The following is a 14937-nucleotide window of genomic DNA, read 5'->3' as shown; positions in this document are numbered from 1 at the left end:
TTACTAGTTAAAGAAAAATACTACGCAAATGTTTTAGGAATTTAGGATCCATCAACCAAACAAACAAACAGCATGTTGCTAGGTAACGAAATATTCTTGAGATGGAATGAAAATTAAATGTTTTCTGTCGTTATATTTCAGAAATCTGCACCACAGATCTGCACGACTGACGTTAGAACTGACTAACAAATAGTGACGCTAAAAATGACGTTCAGTATTTCTTACCACTTTGGTCTATTTATTTTTGATGTTTGTAAATCTTTAATATAATTGTTTTCATATTTTCAATATTTTCACCGCTATTATTATAGATTAAAATGTCTGTACCACCTCAAGCATTCGTAAACAAAAATAAGAAGCATTTTCTTGGAATTCCAGCGCCATTAGGTTATGTAGCTGGCGTTGGCAGAGGGTAAGTTTTCATCAAGATACTATATATTAACTTATTTTACTTTTATTTAGTTGTGCTTCCTCAAATAGAGTATTATTGTAATTTTTCTTTTGCATATCCACAATTTCGATATTGCGTACCTAATTGTCCAAAAGGCTGCGCAGACTGTTCTAGTAGAGATTACCTTATATTACTTAAATCTATCAAAAGTACTGAATGGAAACGAGGATACAACTTAGTAAAAGCCATAAAGCCATGTTCAAGAATATATGCACCTTTAAGAATGTCGAAATCTATTCAATCTTAATAACTAATTTCGATTTATTCTACCTGACAAAACATACAAAATAAATACAACATATCTAAATTGGCTTAAGTATTCTTAATATAGTTGACTTCAGTTTGTAGCAGTTAGTGTCTCATACTTTTTTTTTTCTAATATTTAATACAGAGTGAAGAACCTTATTCAATAATGTCTCTCCTGTAATTGTATCATTACATTTACTTTATCTTTTTACAGAGCTACAGGATTTACAACAAGATCTGATATTGGACCTGCTAGAGATGCAAATGATGTTTCGTAAGTAGTTTGTTATATTTGATTTTGTATTTTATATTTGAGCTATATAGATGACTGCGAACAGGGATGAATGTAAAAGACAAACAGATTACACCAACTCCAAATGATTGGAATAAGGAAGAGCATGTGAAGACTATATACATATAAAACAATATAAGTATTGCTGTCTAACTGCTTTGCTGTCTGTTGTGTGTATACATTGCAGCTAAGGTTTTGTTTTTGAAGGCTTATTATTTGTTATTTTTGTAATGAAAAAATGACATGTATAGTATTGCAATAAAAAATGGAGTTAATTATTTTATAGTATAAATATGGTAACTGACTTTCATTACTAATATACACAATTAAAGATGACATCTATCAAAGTTATTAAATTCATATTTTGCTTTCGAAAGAAGACACTCACAAATGTTAACTTAATGCTTACAGTGATGATCGTCATGCACCACCTGCAACTAAACGTAAAAAAACTGAAGAAGAGGATGATGATGAGGACTTGAATGATTCTAACTATGATGAATTTTCTGGATATAGTGGATCTTTATTTTCCAAGGTACTTTTATATATATAACTTTATTCATTTATAATCAAAGTTGTTTTTAACTTTTGATATAGATACATTGTATTAGTGAAAAGTATCTTATTTCCATCTTTATGTCTTTTACTAACTGGCAGAATATCAGTAAGCAAAATATGATGGAACTTACAATTTTGTCACTTTAAAGTTAAAATGGTTTACACATAATAAACAGTCCTAAAATTGGTAGTGATATTGGAGGAGCCCCCCTAGATCTTCTCATACAAATAGTTATCTTGAATGAATCTCCGTAATTATTTATTTATCACAAGAGGCTATCTAGGAAACAATTTCAGCTGCTACTCAACACTTGCTCTGTATTGTCCCAGATTTTAGGATTGCATGTGTGCAGTTTAACATATAATCAAGATATAATATCATGGGTACTTATGAAAGAAATCATATAGTAAAAGTTGCGCAAATAAAAAAATAGATGAATCAACTTCAATGCTATAAAAGAGTTGAAAAATACCTAGAAATTATTTTTGTTATAGCAATTATATTAAGTTTATGATATATATTGTTGTATTGTTTGGTGTTCTAGGATCCATATGATAAAGATGACGCCGAAGCAGATGCAATTTATGAATCAATTGACAAACGTATGGATGAGAAAAGAAAAGAATACAGAGAGAAACGTCTCAAAGAAGATCTAGAAAGATATCGTCAAGAAAGGTAGTTCTTTTCTTCCTTTTACCATTGACACATAAAGTTAACTATTAATCACATATATCTATTTATATATGTGATTAATAGTTTTTTTATGGTACCATGTTTGATCCCACCCTGTTTTCTAATACAACACATACAAAAAAATATTTAATAAAAAAAATACAAATTAACTTCAATAAAACTATTTAGTTGTCTAACACCCATAACACAAACTATGCTCACCTTGAATTTAGATGGCGCTGTGTAAATTGTCCAAGTATTATATTACAAAAACTAATATTGTGTTTCAGACCAAAAATCCAGCAGCAATTTTCAGATCTCAAACGAGAATTGAAACAAGTTTCTGAAGAAGAATGGTCTGCCATTCCCGAAGTTGGTGATGCTCGTAATAGGAAACAGCGTAACCCGCGAGCTGAAAAATTTACACCTCTACCTGATAGTGTGCTCTCGAGGAACTTAGGAGGGGAATCATCCTCTTCCATAGACCCTGGTTCGGGACTAGCTTCCATGATGCCCGGCGTTACAACTCCTGGAATGTTGACTCCTTCAGGTATATTGATTCCTCCAATTGTTTGTATAAAATTATTATTTATTTAATTATACACCCAAACCTTACTTAGAAATCATCAATTAATATATTACTTTTTCCAGGTGACTTGGATTTAAGGAAGATTGGACAAGCAAGGAACACCCTAATGACAGTCAAATTGTCTCAGGTGTCAGACTCAGTGACAGGTCAGACAGTTGTCGATCCCAAAGGCTACCTCACTGACTTGCAATCTATGATCCCAACTTACGGTGGTGACATAAACGATATAAAAAAGGCGCGGTTACTTCTGAAGTCAGTCAGAGAAACCAATCCTAATCATCCACCTGCATGGATTGCTAGTGCTAGATTAGAAGAAGTTACAGGTGAAAAAAATTATCTATACTTTACACTTTACATATAATTCACTATTTCAATCCAAATAAATATATTTTTTGTTACTTTAGGCTATAGAAAATCAAAAAGAAATATAACCATTAAAGAATTTATATTGAAAAATTTACAACCTTTACAATCAGCTTAAATGAAAAATGCATTTTCTTCTCTTAGAATAGGTTACCTACATGAAATTTCACAGCGTTAATTAAAAATTCCATAATATTATTTATTCTTAGGGAGATTCAATATAAATGTATTTAGGTATATATTAAATTATAAAGTTTTAATGTACGTACTTTTACACACGTTTTTTTTTTAATTTTCAGGCAAAGTTCAATCGGCACGTAATCTAATAATGAAAGGGTGTGAAGTGAATCCTAGCAGTGAGGAACTGTGGCTGGAAGCGGCGAGGTTACAACCTCCAGACACCGCTCGGGCCGTTATCGCACATGCCGCTAGGAACTTACCTCACAGTGTCAGGATTTGGGTAAAGGCTGCTGAATTGGAGCAAGAAACAAAGGTAAGGCAAGAAATAAACTTATTATCATCCCACTGTTGAGTATGGGTCGTCCTTATAGCGGATGATATAGACCTGTTATGGTGATCAGATTGCTATGTAAAGTTTTCTAATGTGTTTTTTTATTTAAATATAAATAAATAAAATAACTAAAGTTTTCGTAATAGCGTGATGATATTATGATGCAACACGTAACCTATGAAGTCACCTATGAAGCCAAGTGGAACAAATAAATATTTTTTTCTTACCACACAGAACTTGAACCTGACTTTTTTCGAATAACAACATCTATAAAGTTTCTGTTAAAATATTTTCAACTATTCTTACATAGGCAAAACGTCGTGTATACCGCAAAGCGCTGGAACATATTCCCAATTCAGTACGTCTTTGGAAAGCAGCTGTGGAATTGGAGAACCCAGAAGATGCTCGAATTCTTCTCTCCAGAGCGGTGGAGTGCTGTCCGACTAGTGTTGAATTATGGCTGGCTTTAGCAAGACTCGAGTCATACGAAAATGCTAGGAAGGTGTTAAATAAGGCTCGCGAGAACATACCTACCGATAGACAGATCTGGGTGACTGCTGCTAAGTTAGAAGAAGCTCATGGTATGTAGTTTAACATTGCTTTATTATTATATATGTTAAGAAAAAACTATGTAACCCTTTTTAAGAAAATCGCGCGGACAAACGATATGATATTTCGTACACTTAAATTTTATATAGAGAAGGAGGGCATAATGCTAATATTCTTTTAAATGATGCATAAAAAATATATGAAATCAGTAAGTAAAACATTACACACACTATCATGTATTTAACACACACACATAGTCTTTGACAATAGAATCTTAATCTTATAATTTAAATTAATTATGGTCGAATATGAGCGACCACTAGTTCTTACAACTTAATACAATATTCTGTTCTGTCTGATTAGATCGTCAGCAATTATAAGCGCAAACACATTTAATTCATTGTAACATAACATCCATTTATAACATACGTCACACGTTGAGGAGGAAAGGGGTCGACACAATCTGACAAGGGATGAGAGAGAACTAAATTTCGTGACATCACTTTTCACAATCTAATATCTAACTATTAAAACACGGAATTTGAATTATTAATGAAAAGCTTTAAAATATTACCAATTTCTCTACTGCTTTGTTAGTGTATTTCCAAATTATGTAACTAACTATGATAATCTTTAATAGTATAATGCTTTAACTCAATGTACACACTTTTGAATGTACGCCTGGGTATGTCATTAATCTGTTCAGGCATTATTTTTTTTTACTTAATGCTCAATATTGTATTGCCTTCCATAATGTTTACAGTTACAGTTGTTTACAATTGGTAAATTTAGATGAATATGAGCCCTATTAGTGGATACAAACTTAAAACAGCTTAGCAAAAATCATGTATTTTTCATTTTTATTTGTCTTTATGGACCTTCTCATACCTTCTCACTTACATTTTATGTTGCAAATCAGGTAATACACATATGGTTGAGAAGATCATAGATCGTGCTATAACTTCGCTTAGTTCCAACGGTGTAGAAATTAATCGCGAACATTGGTTTAAAGAAGCTATGGAGGCCGAGAAGTCAGGAGCTGTTCATACTTGTCAGGTATGTTATACAGTAATACATCACACTAAAGTAGTAATTAATTCAAATTCAAAGCCTTTATTAATTCACTACACATGATTTCACATATTAACAGAAGTATTTGCTATGAGCTTAAATAGATATAATAAATATTAGTATTATTATTATAATTATAATATATTACCTTCCAGACCACATCAGCCAAAAAATAATAATTAATTAAGTACTAGTTGTGTACTTAAACACTGTTCGCAAAACGTATCCTGTATTAATCTGGAATATAAGTTATCTATATATATTAAATATCATTGTAATTTGTGCATTAGTTTCTGTAGGAAAGATTAATAAACTTCCACCCAATCTCACAAACTTTCATAGTTATAATATTAATAGTATGAAAATATATGTCTGAGACAGTAATAATATAATTATTACTGTCTTTGTAGTTTAAATTATAATAACAATCACATCATATTTATTATAGCTACATTATTTAATTAGAAAGCCAAACCAGCTGATGTCCCATGTGATGGTAGGTGGTAACCGTCACTTTCATTAATAGCACTGTCATGCCTCTTATCCTACAATTTCACATAGTTAAAAAATTATTGCAAATTATAGAGCGGTATCTGGCAATAATTGTCCATTTGTTTTATTTATGTTATAACTAATTAATTACACTACTAACAGACTCGATGTGTATCGTTTGTGATTAGAACTAAAGATAAATATGTATAATTTGTTTATTACTAATTAAAACATATTTATATATATTTAATTAATCTTAAGTCTCGATTACAATTGATGAAAAGTATTTTTACAATAAAAATAGTAATACAAAAAACTAATCGGTTGTGTGATTGTACGACACTTACTTGAAAAAAAAATGATACTGCGCATATCTAATTATCGTAACAAACATATAAGAAGTAAATGAAAAGAACATTCATAATATGCATAAAACATAAAGTAAGCCTACATTTAAAAGAAAACTTTATAATTATAAAGTATTTTTTTCTGAAGAAACAAAATGAGTGTTAACTGTCCGCCGTTGTATGTTATATACAATATACCTATATAAGTATTTTATTTGTATGTTGCATATATACAATACTTACAATTTATTTAATTTAATATTTAATATATACAACTGTGTTGAAAATTGGTTACCACTCAGCTTGTGTCTAGGTTGTAATGCCCAATCACAGATTATCAGTGGAACCAGTGGGAGTAATAGAAGGATTCATGTAATGAAATATATATATAGTGCATTGTTCCCTGTGTGAACTTACTGCCTACATAGTTTAGTAATACGTATTAAAATATCTAAAAATGAAATACTATATAATTTTTTCTTTTTCAGGCTATTATTCGGGCAGTTATCGGACATGGAATTGAACCTGAAGATCAGAAACACACTTGGATGGAAGATGCCGAAGCTGTAAGTTCAGTATACTCGTAATATATAGGTTTGGTCCTCGAGCACAACACGTTGAATAGATTTTATCTTTTAAAAAATAAGATATTTTTATGTTTGGTTGATTAAACGCTCTGATGGTCGTCAGGACAGTTATCAATGAAATCTTGTCTATTTTTCAATAACGTTTCTCTGTTGATAGACCATTGTTTTTGTCTGTTATTGTTATAGTTATATGCGGCCGACTGTTGGAATTATTAATGCTTCAAAATATTAAAAAGAAAACAGTTTTACAATAGTTTTTAAAACAAAACTTATTCATAACGTACTTGATGAAAAAAACATGTTCATTATTATTAATTTATCGCAGTAATATTAAAGTCCGCTTCGATTCTCATATCCTACTCGTAAGAGTAATTTCATCTTGCTTTGAACTTATCTCTAAGAAAACAATATTCGGACAGTACGATTAGATAAGCAGAGTTCCTTTTTATTGTATTTATAATGTATATTATTGTTATCTCCTTGTATATTATACCATTGTATACATGATCATACATATATGTTACATTGATTAAATACTAGCCGTACCCCCGACGTCGCTTACATTTTAAAATAAAAAGTTCTATAACTGTTTTCTTAATACATACATTTGCAACAAATTTGATTATATTTTGTTAAGCCATTAAGTTGTAAAAAAAAATCAGACATACATACATACTTTCGCTTACTTAAGCCACCTATTTTCCGTCTACCTTTGACGTGTATCTTATTTAAGACTTGTGCGTGAGCTAGAGGTGTAAATTAATTATTGGAACAATTAACTATTTGTATCTCTGTTGTATTTATCTTCGAACACGAATTTATAGTTCTAACACATTCGAAAAACAATAGTTTTGATTTTATTTATTTTTTTACAGTGCGCAAATGAAGGTGCTTACGAATGCGCTCGAGCAGTTTACGGGTACGCTTTGTCGGTATTCCCATCTAAGAAGTCGATATGGCTTCGTGCAGCATACCTAGAGAAACAACACGGCACCCGAGCAAGTTTAGAAGCATTGTTACAGAGAGCTGTTGCACATTGTCCGAAATCTGAAGTGCTTTGGCTTATGGGAGCTAAATCTAAGTGGCTGGCAGGTTGGTATTTATTATTTAAGGGATTTATATTGTTTTGTTTAATATCGATACCATTAGCATGTGTGAGATCCCAAATTTCTGGAAGGGTTACGACCTTTTCTATTGGTGAATTCCAATTTGAGAACTACCAGTATTTTAAAAAGGCTATATTAAATACTGGTAAAGTAACTGTACCTACATAAAAAATTTGTAAAACTTTATATATCTACTTATAACACAAGAATAGTCATTTTAATAGAAATATATTTTATTTATTTCTAATATTTTATTTCTCTTACTAGGCGACGTACCCGCAGCTCGTGGTATCTTATCACTTGCCTTTCAAGCGAACCCTAACTCTGAGGAAATTTGGTTAGCTGCTGTCAAGCTGGAGAGTGAGAATAAAGAATACGATCGAGCAAGGCGGTTATTGTCTAAGGCAAGGGCTTCTGCACCAACACCAAGGGTAAGGATATATCGACTTGTATATATTTTTTTCTATATACTAAATGCTGCATTTATTACAAGTAGTAATTTTTTTTATATAAGGTAATGGGAAACAGGCTGATCGCCCACGTAATGGTAAAAATGGCAACAACAACATGGAACCCTAAAAACAACACCATTGATAAAACGTCATCATGTGACCTCCTTACCATTCTGGAAGACTACCTTAATTCTCATGCCACTGTACTCCTTATCAGGGATGTTATGGATATGTAATTTCGGATACGGATAGGTTTCGGATATAGAAATGATTATTGTACCGGATACAGATGCGGATATGAAATTATTTCGGATTATCCGTTAGTTTCGGATAATGTCGGTTACGGATATTAATTTTTTAAGGAATTTCAAAATAGCTAAAAAAATGGCCACATAACGTGTCTCTATTAGGCTCCGCCCCTATCCGATATTATCCGGAACTTTTATTTCGGATTCGGTTACGGTTACGAATATTTTTTTTATATCGGATATCCGATAATTTCCGTTACGATTACGGAGTTCCCTAACATCCCTGCTCCTTACTCTCTAATCTTACTAACATATTTCAACCTTTATTTGTAACATAGCTTACAGTGCAAGCCGTAAGCGTGTTTCAGATGAAGCTTTGTCGATAAAATAGGTGAGATAGACGAGCTCACGCTTACAACTTTGTATGATGTCTACTTCGGTAATGTTATTATTATTAACATCATTAAAAAATCTCAATGATAAACACCATAGCGGATCTCCTCGTAGACTTCCGTGTAATTGTAATTGTACGATTAATTTAAGCACGTGATATTTTTTTTCGATAAATATATTTTATTATCTGTACCAAAACAGAACACGCATAGTAGTATACTTAATATTATCTCATTAATTATATCAAGTACAAAGAGCGACTCAACCGGAATTTTAAAATTAATAATTATCATTATTTTTAAATTGAAAGCTATCAAGTAAATAATGTAATCTATAGCAATAATATTACAATGTTGTATACTATTGTTTCAGGTTATGATAAAATCAGCCAAACTGGAATGGGCTTTAAATAATTTGGATGTAGCTTTAAATTTGCTTGAAGAGGCGATCAAGGTGTTCGGTGATTACGCAAAATTGCACATGATGAAAGGTCAAATTGAGGAGCAGATGGGGAAAGATGATGACGCACATAATACTTATTTTCAAGGGGTAAGTTCTTTCTTAAACTCAAGCATGTATGAATGTACACTCGTGTAGCACATTTAAAATTTTAATAATATTATAGATTGTGATATAGATATGTGTCAAATTCTTTGCTACGTTTTCGCAGCTAAACATCCGAATGGATCTTAATGAAATTTATTATGAAGATAATCTATCCTCCTCACATCTTTCATCTAAAAAAGGTAGACGAAATGACTCGTAACAGTAGTAATATGTAAATTTGGCTATCATAGTCAATTTTACTATCTATGTATCAACATTTAAATACCCAATTGTACACATGATATTAATAATAAGAATAATTTATTGCTGCCAATTAAATTACACGAAAGAAATACAATTAAAGGATACTTAATTAAAGGCGTTACAACGTATGCCTACAAATTTTGAAGATATAGAAAAAACACATAAACTAGAAACTCATAAATAACTTATTCAATATTGAACTGCAGATTATTCAATGTTTAAATTTACTTCTTTTATGTTCTTAATAGTCTATAAAAAAACGTAAACAATAAAAAATACTATCCTATGCCTAGATATAAGCAATAAATAATAGCTTCATTTACTTGGGTAACTTTGAAATGCTTTTCTAAAACTATGTAACGGGATAATGCCGTGATAAAAAAAATATATATGAGCTCTCCATGATATTTTTACCCTGTTACAAACGTCTTGATAGCGTAATGAATGGTAAGGTGAATTAAAATTGTTTAGATATATTACTTAGATCTCTTTTATATTTTAGTTGAAAAAGTGTGCGACATGTGTCCCCATGTGGATCTTGTTATCCAGGTTGGAAGAGAAATTGAAACATGTCACCAAAGCGAGATCAGTGTTAGAAAAAGCTAGATTGAGGAATCCTAAGAATCCTGAGCTATGGTAAGTAGTAGTATTTGATTCAGAATCTTTACGTGGTATAACATAAAGTCACTGCCGCTGTCTGACCGCTTATATATTTTGAATTACGCAACTGATTTCAATGCAGTAATAAATATATAAAAGCTAATGTTGTATATGTAAAATTGTATGTATAGTAGTATTCCCTTATTACTCTAATCAGACTCGTATTTTAATTATTAAAATTGAGATGGTTATAGTAAAATTTTTATGTCTGTCTGTGTCAGTCAGGCGTGTTTTTCTCAGCTATACATATAGATTAGCTTTAAAATTGGTACAACATAATAATTTCTGGACCTTGCCTGCAGAATAAAGCAAATAGGATTTGAAGAAATCTTACATTCAATAATTATTTATTCATTGATATGACAAATAAAAAATATATTACCTTGTGTAATAATAGTTTATATTATTATGTATTAATAATAACGAAAACCTTAATAATTGACGCAACACCAACGCTTGGCCGATTTTATTAATAATCTAATTATTTTACAGGTTAGAAAGCGTTAGATTAGAAAGGCGAAACGGCAGCGCGGAGATAGCAAATGCTGTGATGGCAAAGGCGCTTCAAGAATGCACTACCGCAGGACGGTTGTGGGCGGAGGCGATATTCATGGAGTCAAGACCACAAAGAAAAACTAAAAGCGTAAGAATTTGTTTTACTAGTAAATAGTATTGATTAACAAATGGACCGGCTAACATTGGCCATAGACGAGTATTGTAAAAAATCATGGAGTTTATGTATATTGTAAGCGTCATGGCCTGGACACAATATGAATAATAGCCAAAGTAGAATAATGGTCTGCGATCTACTAACTCCAAAAGGAACTGTGATTAAATCAAATGACCATAATATTTCTTTAAAGATAAGTTATTTTTTTAAAGATAAGTTGTGTATTTAAGTTTTTGACTAAGTAATGGAAATTGATAGAGAACATCGATAATAAATTACATAATCCGAATCCAAGAAACGACTCCTTCGCCCCCCGTTGTTATGTTGGATTAAAACATATTGAAACGCGTGGATATATCAAATAGCGCTTACCACAACGTGCCGTTAATTCTTCTAACTATCACCTTTGGAATTACAGGTGTGAATATATGTATTAAATACCTGACTACTAAGACAATCTAATGGTACGAATCAGTTTGTTCAAGTTTATGCCTTCTTACCGTGATATAACAATAATAATACCAACCCCAGACAATTAAAGTAGAACTTGTGTTATAGGGTCTAGACAACTGATAAAAATACATTTTTGTAAACAGACACATAATATACATACAATCAGATCAATACAAACAATCCTACTCATGAATACAAATGTTTGCTTCGCTCAATAAGTAGAATCTAATAATATAGGAAGTAATACGGTGTGCTTAAATAACTTGACCACCAAAGTCTTAAAGATTCTTAAATGTAACGCTACGAATCAGTCTGTTCAAGTTTATCTCTACTTTCCACGATATTACACAATCGGAGGTGGGCTTTATAATAACTATATGAAATATACAGGTAGACGCGCTGAAGAAATGCGAGCACGATGCACACGTACTGCTCGCCGTCTCGCAACTCTTCTGGACTGAGTCCAAGGTCAACAAGTGTCGCGAGTGGTTCAACAGGACGGTGAGTAGATATTTACATACTACATGACTTACAACCACGTCCTCAGTAATGTAAAAGGATCAAGTAATAAATTTGAAAGGATAAATGGTTAATTCTACTCTAAATGCTTAATTGTCTTAAGCGTCTTTACACGTACTTTCTTTCAGACTTCCAGACAGGAAAGAACGTGCATGTAAATGTAATAAGCGAGTGCGAGCGCGCATTCCCACGTTTTTCAATAATGCGTGCTTTAGCGCCCTTTTAAATAATTAATTATTATCATTGGATATCAATGGCGGCAAAGAACTATAGAGAAAACTAATAATTATTGAGTTACTGATAAATTATGAATCTTAAACGTCTCTGGAAATCAAAATCAATGAAATTAAAAGAAAAGGAAATGACATGAAACGACACTGCCAATGCTCGAAAGTCTGAACAAAAAAAAATTAAATCCCACATGATTGCGCGTGCCGGGTTTCCCACGGTCATGATCACGTAAAAGAAAGTGTCATGTGAAGCCAGTTAATTGAATTGATTAAATGACAAGTTATGTTTTGTTAGATTTTGTGGTCGATAGGTATAAAAGCCATCAATTTATAAGTATAGAGGCGATAGTTACCATCTGGTGGGCCCTCACGTTGTTTTCATTCCAATATGTAGTTTAACATTGGGACAATAAATATCATCCCACAATAGAACAGGAATGTACCGGATGATTTTGTTTGTCGGGCAGAATAAATGTATATGAAATGTTTTATATTTTTTTATTTATATACGAGAATAATAATATCTATTATTTTGCATCAAATATTTACAATTTAAATTGTTCTCTGGAACCTAAACTAAGTAGAAACATATAATTATATATACATTTTCTTAAGTCATAGTCGCCTAACTCTATTTCACAAAACACTTTGTTGGCATAAGTGCATAGTCAAACATTGGGCATGCTTAGGTACTCCGCGCTATACGCAACGTGGAGGGTGGAACATTGTACTGTATTTTCAGAGAATTCAAATCGCACTGTGACTCGTAATCACAACTAGACTACGTATTACGTAGATTTCTAATTTGTATATCACCTAATTTTCTCGAAACGCCAAAAAAATTATCTGATACAGCGGATATTACCCGACTGGATAGGGGACAGAATTTTTCTTCTTTGTATATTGCTGTGCTCCCTTAGTCGACTTTCTTGTGACTTACCACATTAAAAAGACTTTGCCCACTGCACGTCGGCGATAGAATTATTTCTGTTGGTTTGTCGTTCACGTCAAATGTAACCATCAGGTATATTTGGATACGTTCCAGAGATATTAAGATGAGAAAATATTTATTCGAAAATCTCTTGATAAGATGCAACAATAAAATGTATTATATTTAGTTGTAAATTGCAATGTTCATTTGCTGAATACATTGTAGGAATGCCTTACAGTTCCTAGCTTAATACGATTTATCCGCTAGAATTTTTCATCATGTACACTTTTACAGACTATTAACCCCTGTAAAATCTATCTTTGTAGAAGCGTAGCCACCGAATGAATTCATTATATTTGTTTAGACAGAAACGAGTTCAACGATTTCACTGTGATTTTTACCTTGACGGTACTATATACTATACAGCATATAAGCCAGTAGACTTCTACATATTACTAATAGTAAAAATAAAAACTATAATATAAATGAATCCTATGTTCACTGTCCTATGCTCCATTAAGGTTGTCAGTAGCTTAGGAATGATGATTTTTTTGTAATAATACGGAATTAGTCAATAGCTTTAATTATTAGCACTAAGGAGTTGGTTAAGTAACCGTTAGACATCTCTGTTGCGGTGGTTGAGTTTATTTTTAAATAACTAAATAGTCTTGTATTAATATTTTATAATTACGGATAAAAAATTGAACGTATTTTTCTTATATAAATATAAACTAGCTCCTCGCCCCGGCTTTGCACGGATGTACATGCATTATATATATAAACCTTCCTCAAGAGGATACAGTGACTCAAGAGTCCCTCTATCTATTAAATAAACCTCTTCAAAATCCGCTGCGTAGTTTTAAACATTTAGGCATACACAGGGACAGACAGCAACAGCGACTTTATTTTGTACTATATAATGAAGCAATAGTAAAAATAGAGGAGGGGACTCCTCCAAATTTGAAATCAGAAATACGAATATTCGTGGTGACTCACACCATCACTTATTCGTGTATTCGCCACCATATGCTTGTTATTTCGTTTCGAAATGTGAGATGGTGTAATTTTGCTTGGTAGGCACTAACTGTCGCCTATAGACAGAAATATAGCAAAATAAACTGTTATGATTATTACATGATTATTACACATTACTATATAGGTTCCATATGAACATATGGAGATATAAACGACAGTTAGCGCTTTCCATCACAAAGGTTTCGTTGTCACTCTACAAAAACTATAATGTTACTAAAAATCCTTAGGTGAAAATCGATCCGGATCTCGGAGACGCATGGGCATATTTCTACAAATTCGAACTTCTCCACGGCACTGAGCAACAACAGGAGGAAGTGAAGACCAGGTGCAAGACAGCAGAACCCCATCACGGCGAATATTGGTGCAAGGTTTCAAAGGAAATCGCTAACTGGTGTTTCAGCACGGAACAGATTTTGTTACTAGTCGCAAAAACTTTACCTGTCCCCACGTGACCACTCGATAAATAGATGGCGGATATTATAATTCAATGGATGTAGATTTTGAAATGATCTATTTTTGTCGTATTTTCATGGTGTATATATATTGTGTTGTATTGATTGATGAGATATAAAAATTTACATATATTATTAGTCATTTATGAAGCGAATAAATGATAGATATTTTGAAGCTCGAAGCTAACACTTCATTAATATTAATGTAATTAGTTATTTAAGGATTAGAATAAAAGTAATTTTGACTAA

The 14937-nt window shown here is 32.0% G+C and overlaps 1 protein-coding gene across 1 annotated transcript; it reads left to right on the top strand.

Annotated features, from left to right (window-relative positions):
• Window positions 1-204: 204 nt before the first annotated feature.
• Window positions 205-14910, top strand: LOC131847167 (pre-mRNA-processing factor 6). The gene is made up of 17 exons (XM_059196646.1): window positions 205-412; window positions 912-971; window positions 1401-1524; window positions 2093-2223; window positions 2511-2770; window positions 2872-3132; window positions 3472-3665; window positions 3994-4264; window positions 5152-5288; window positions 6631-6708; window positions 7605-7821; window positions 8103-8266; window positions 9301-9477; window positions 10241-10374; window positions 10891-11041; window positions 11912-12022; window positions 14464-14910. Exons 1-17 carry the CDS (start codon window positions 318-320, stop codon window positions 14686-14688), a joined length of 2790 nt encoding a protein of 929 aa, XP_059052629.1. The 5' UTR covers window positions 205-317; the 3' UTR covers window positions 14689-14910.
• The last annotated feature ends 27 nt before the right edge of the window (window positions 14911-14937 follow it).

Source organism: Achroia grisella, unplaced genomic scaffold (assembly GCF_030625045.1).
Source record: "Achroia grisella isolate CSIRO2021 unplaced genomic scaffold, CSIRO_AGI_Agris_v1 utg516, whole genome shotgun sequence".
Taxonomy (NCBI): domain Eukaryota; kingdom Metazoa; phylum Arthropoda; class Insecta; order Lepidoptera; family Pyralidae; genus Achroia; species Achroia grisella.
This window is presented reverse-complemented; position numbering and strand designations above follow the sequence as displayed.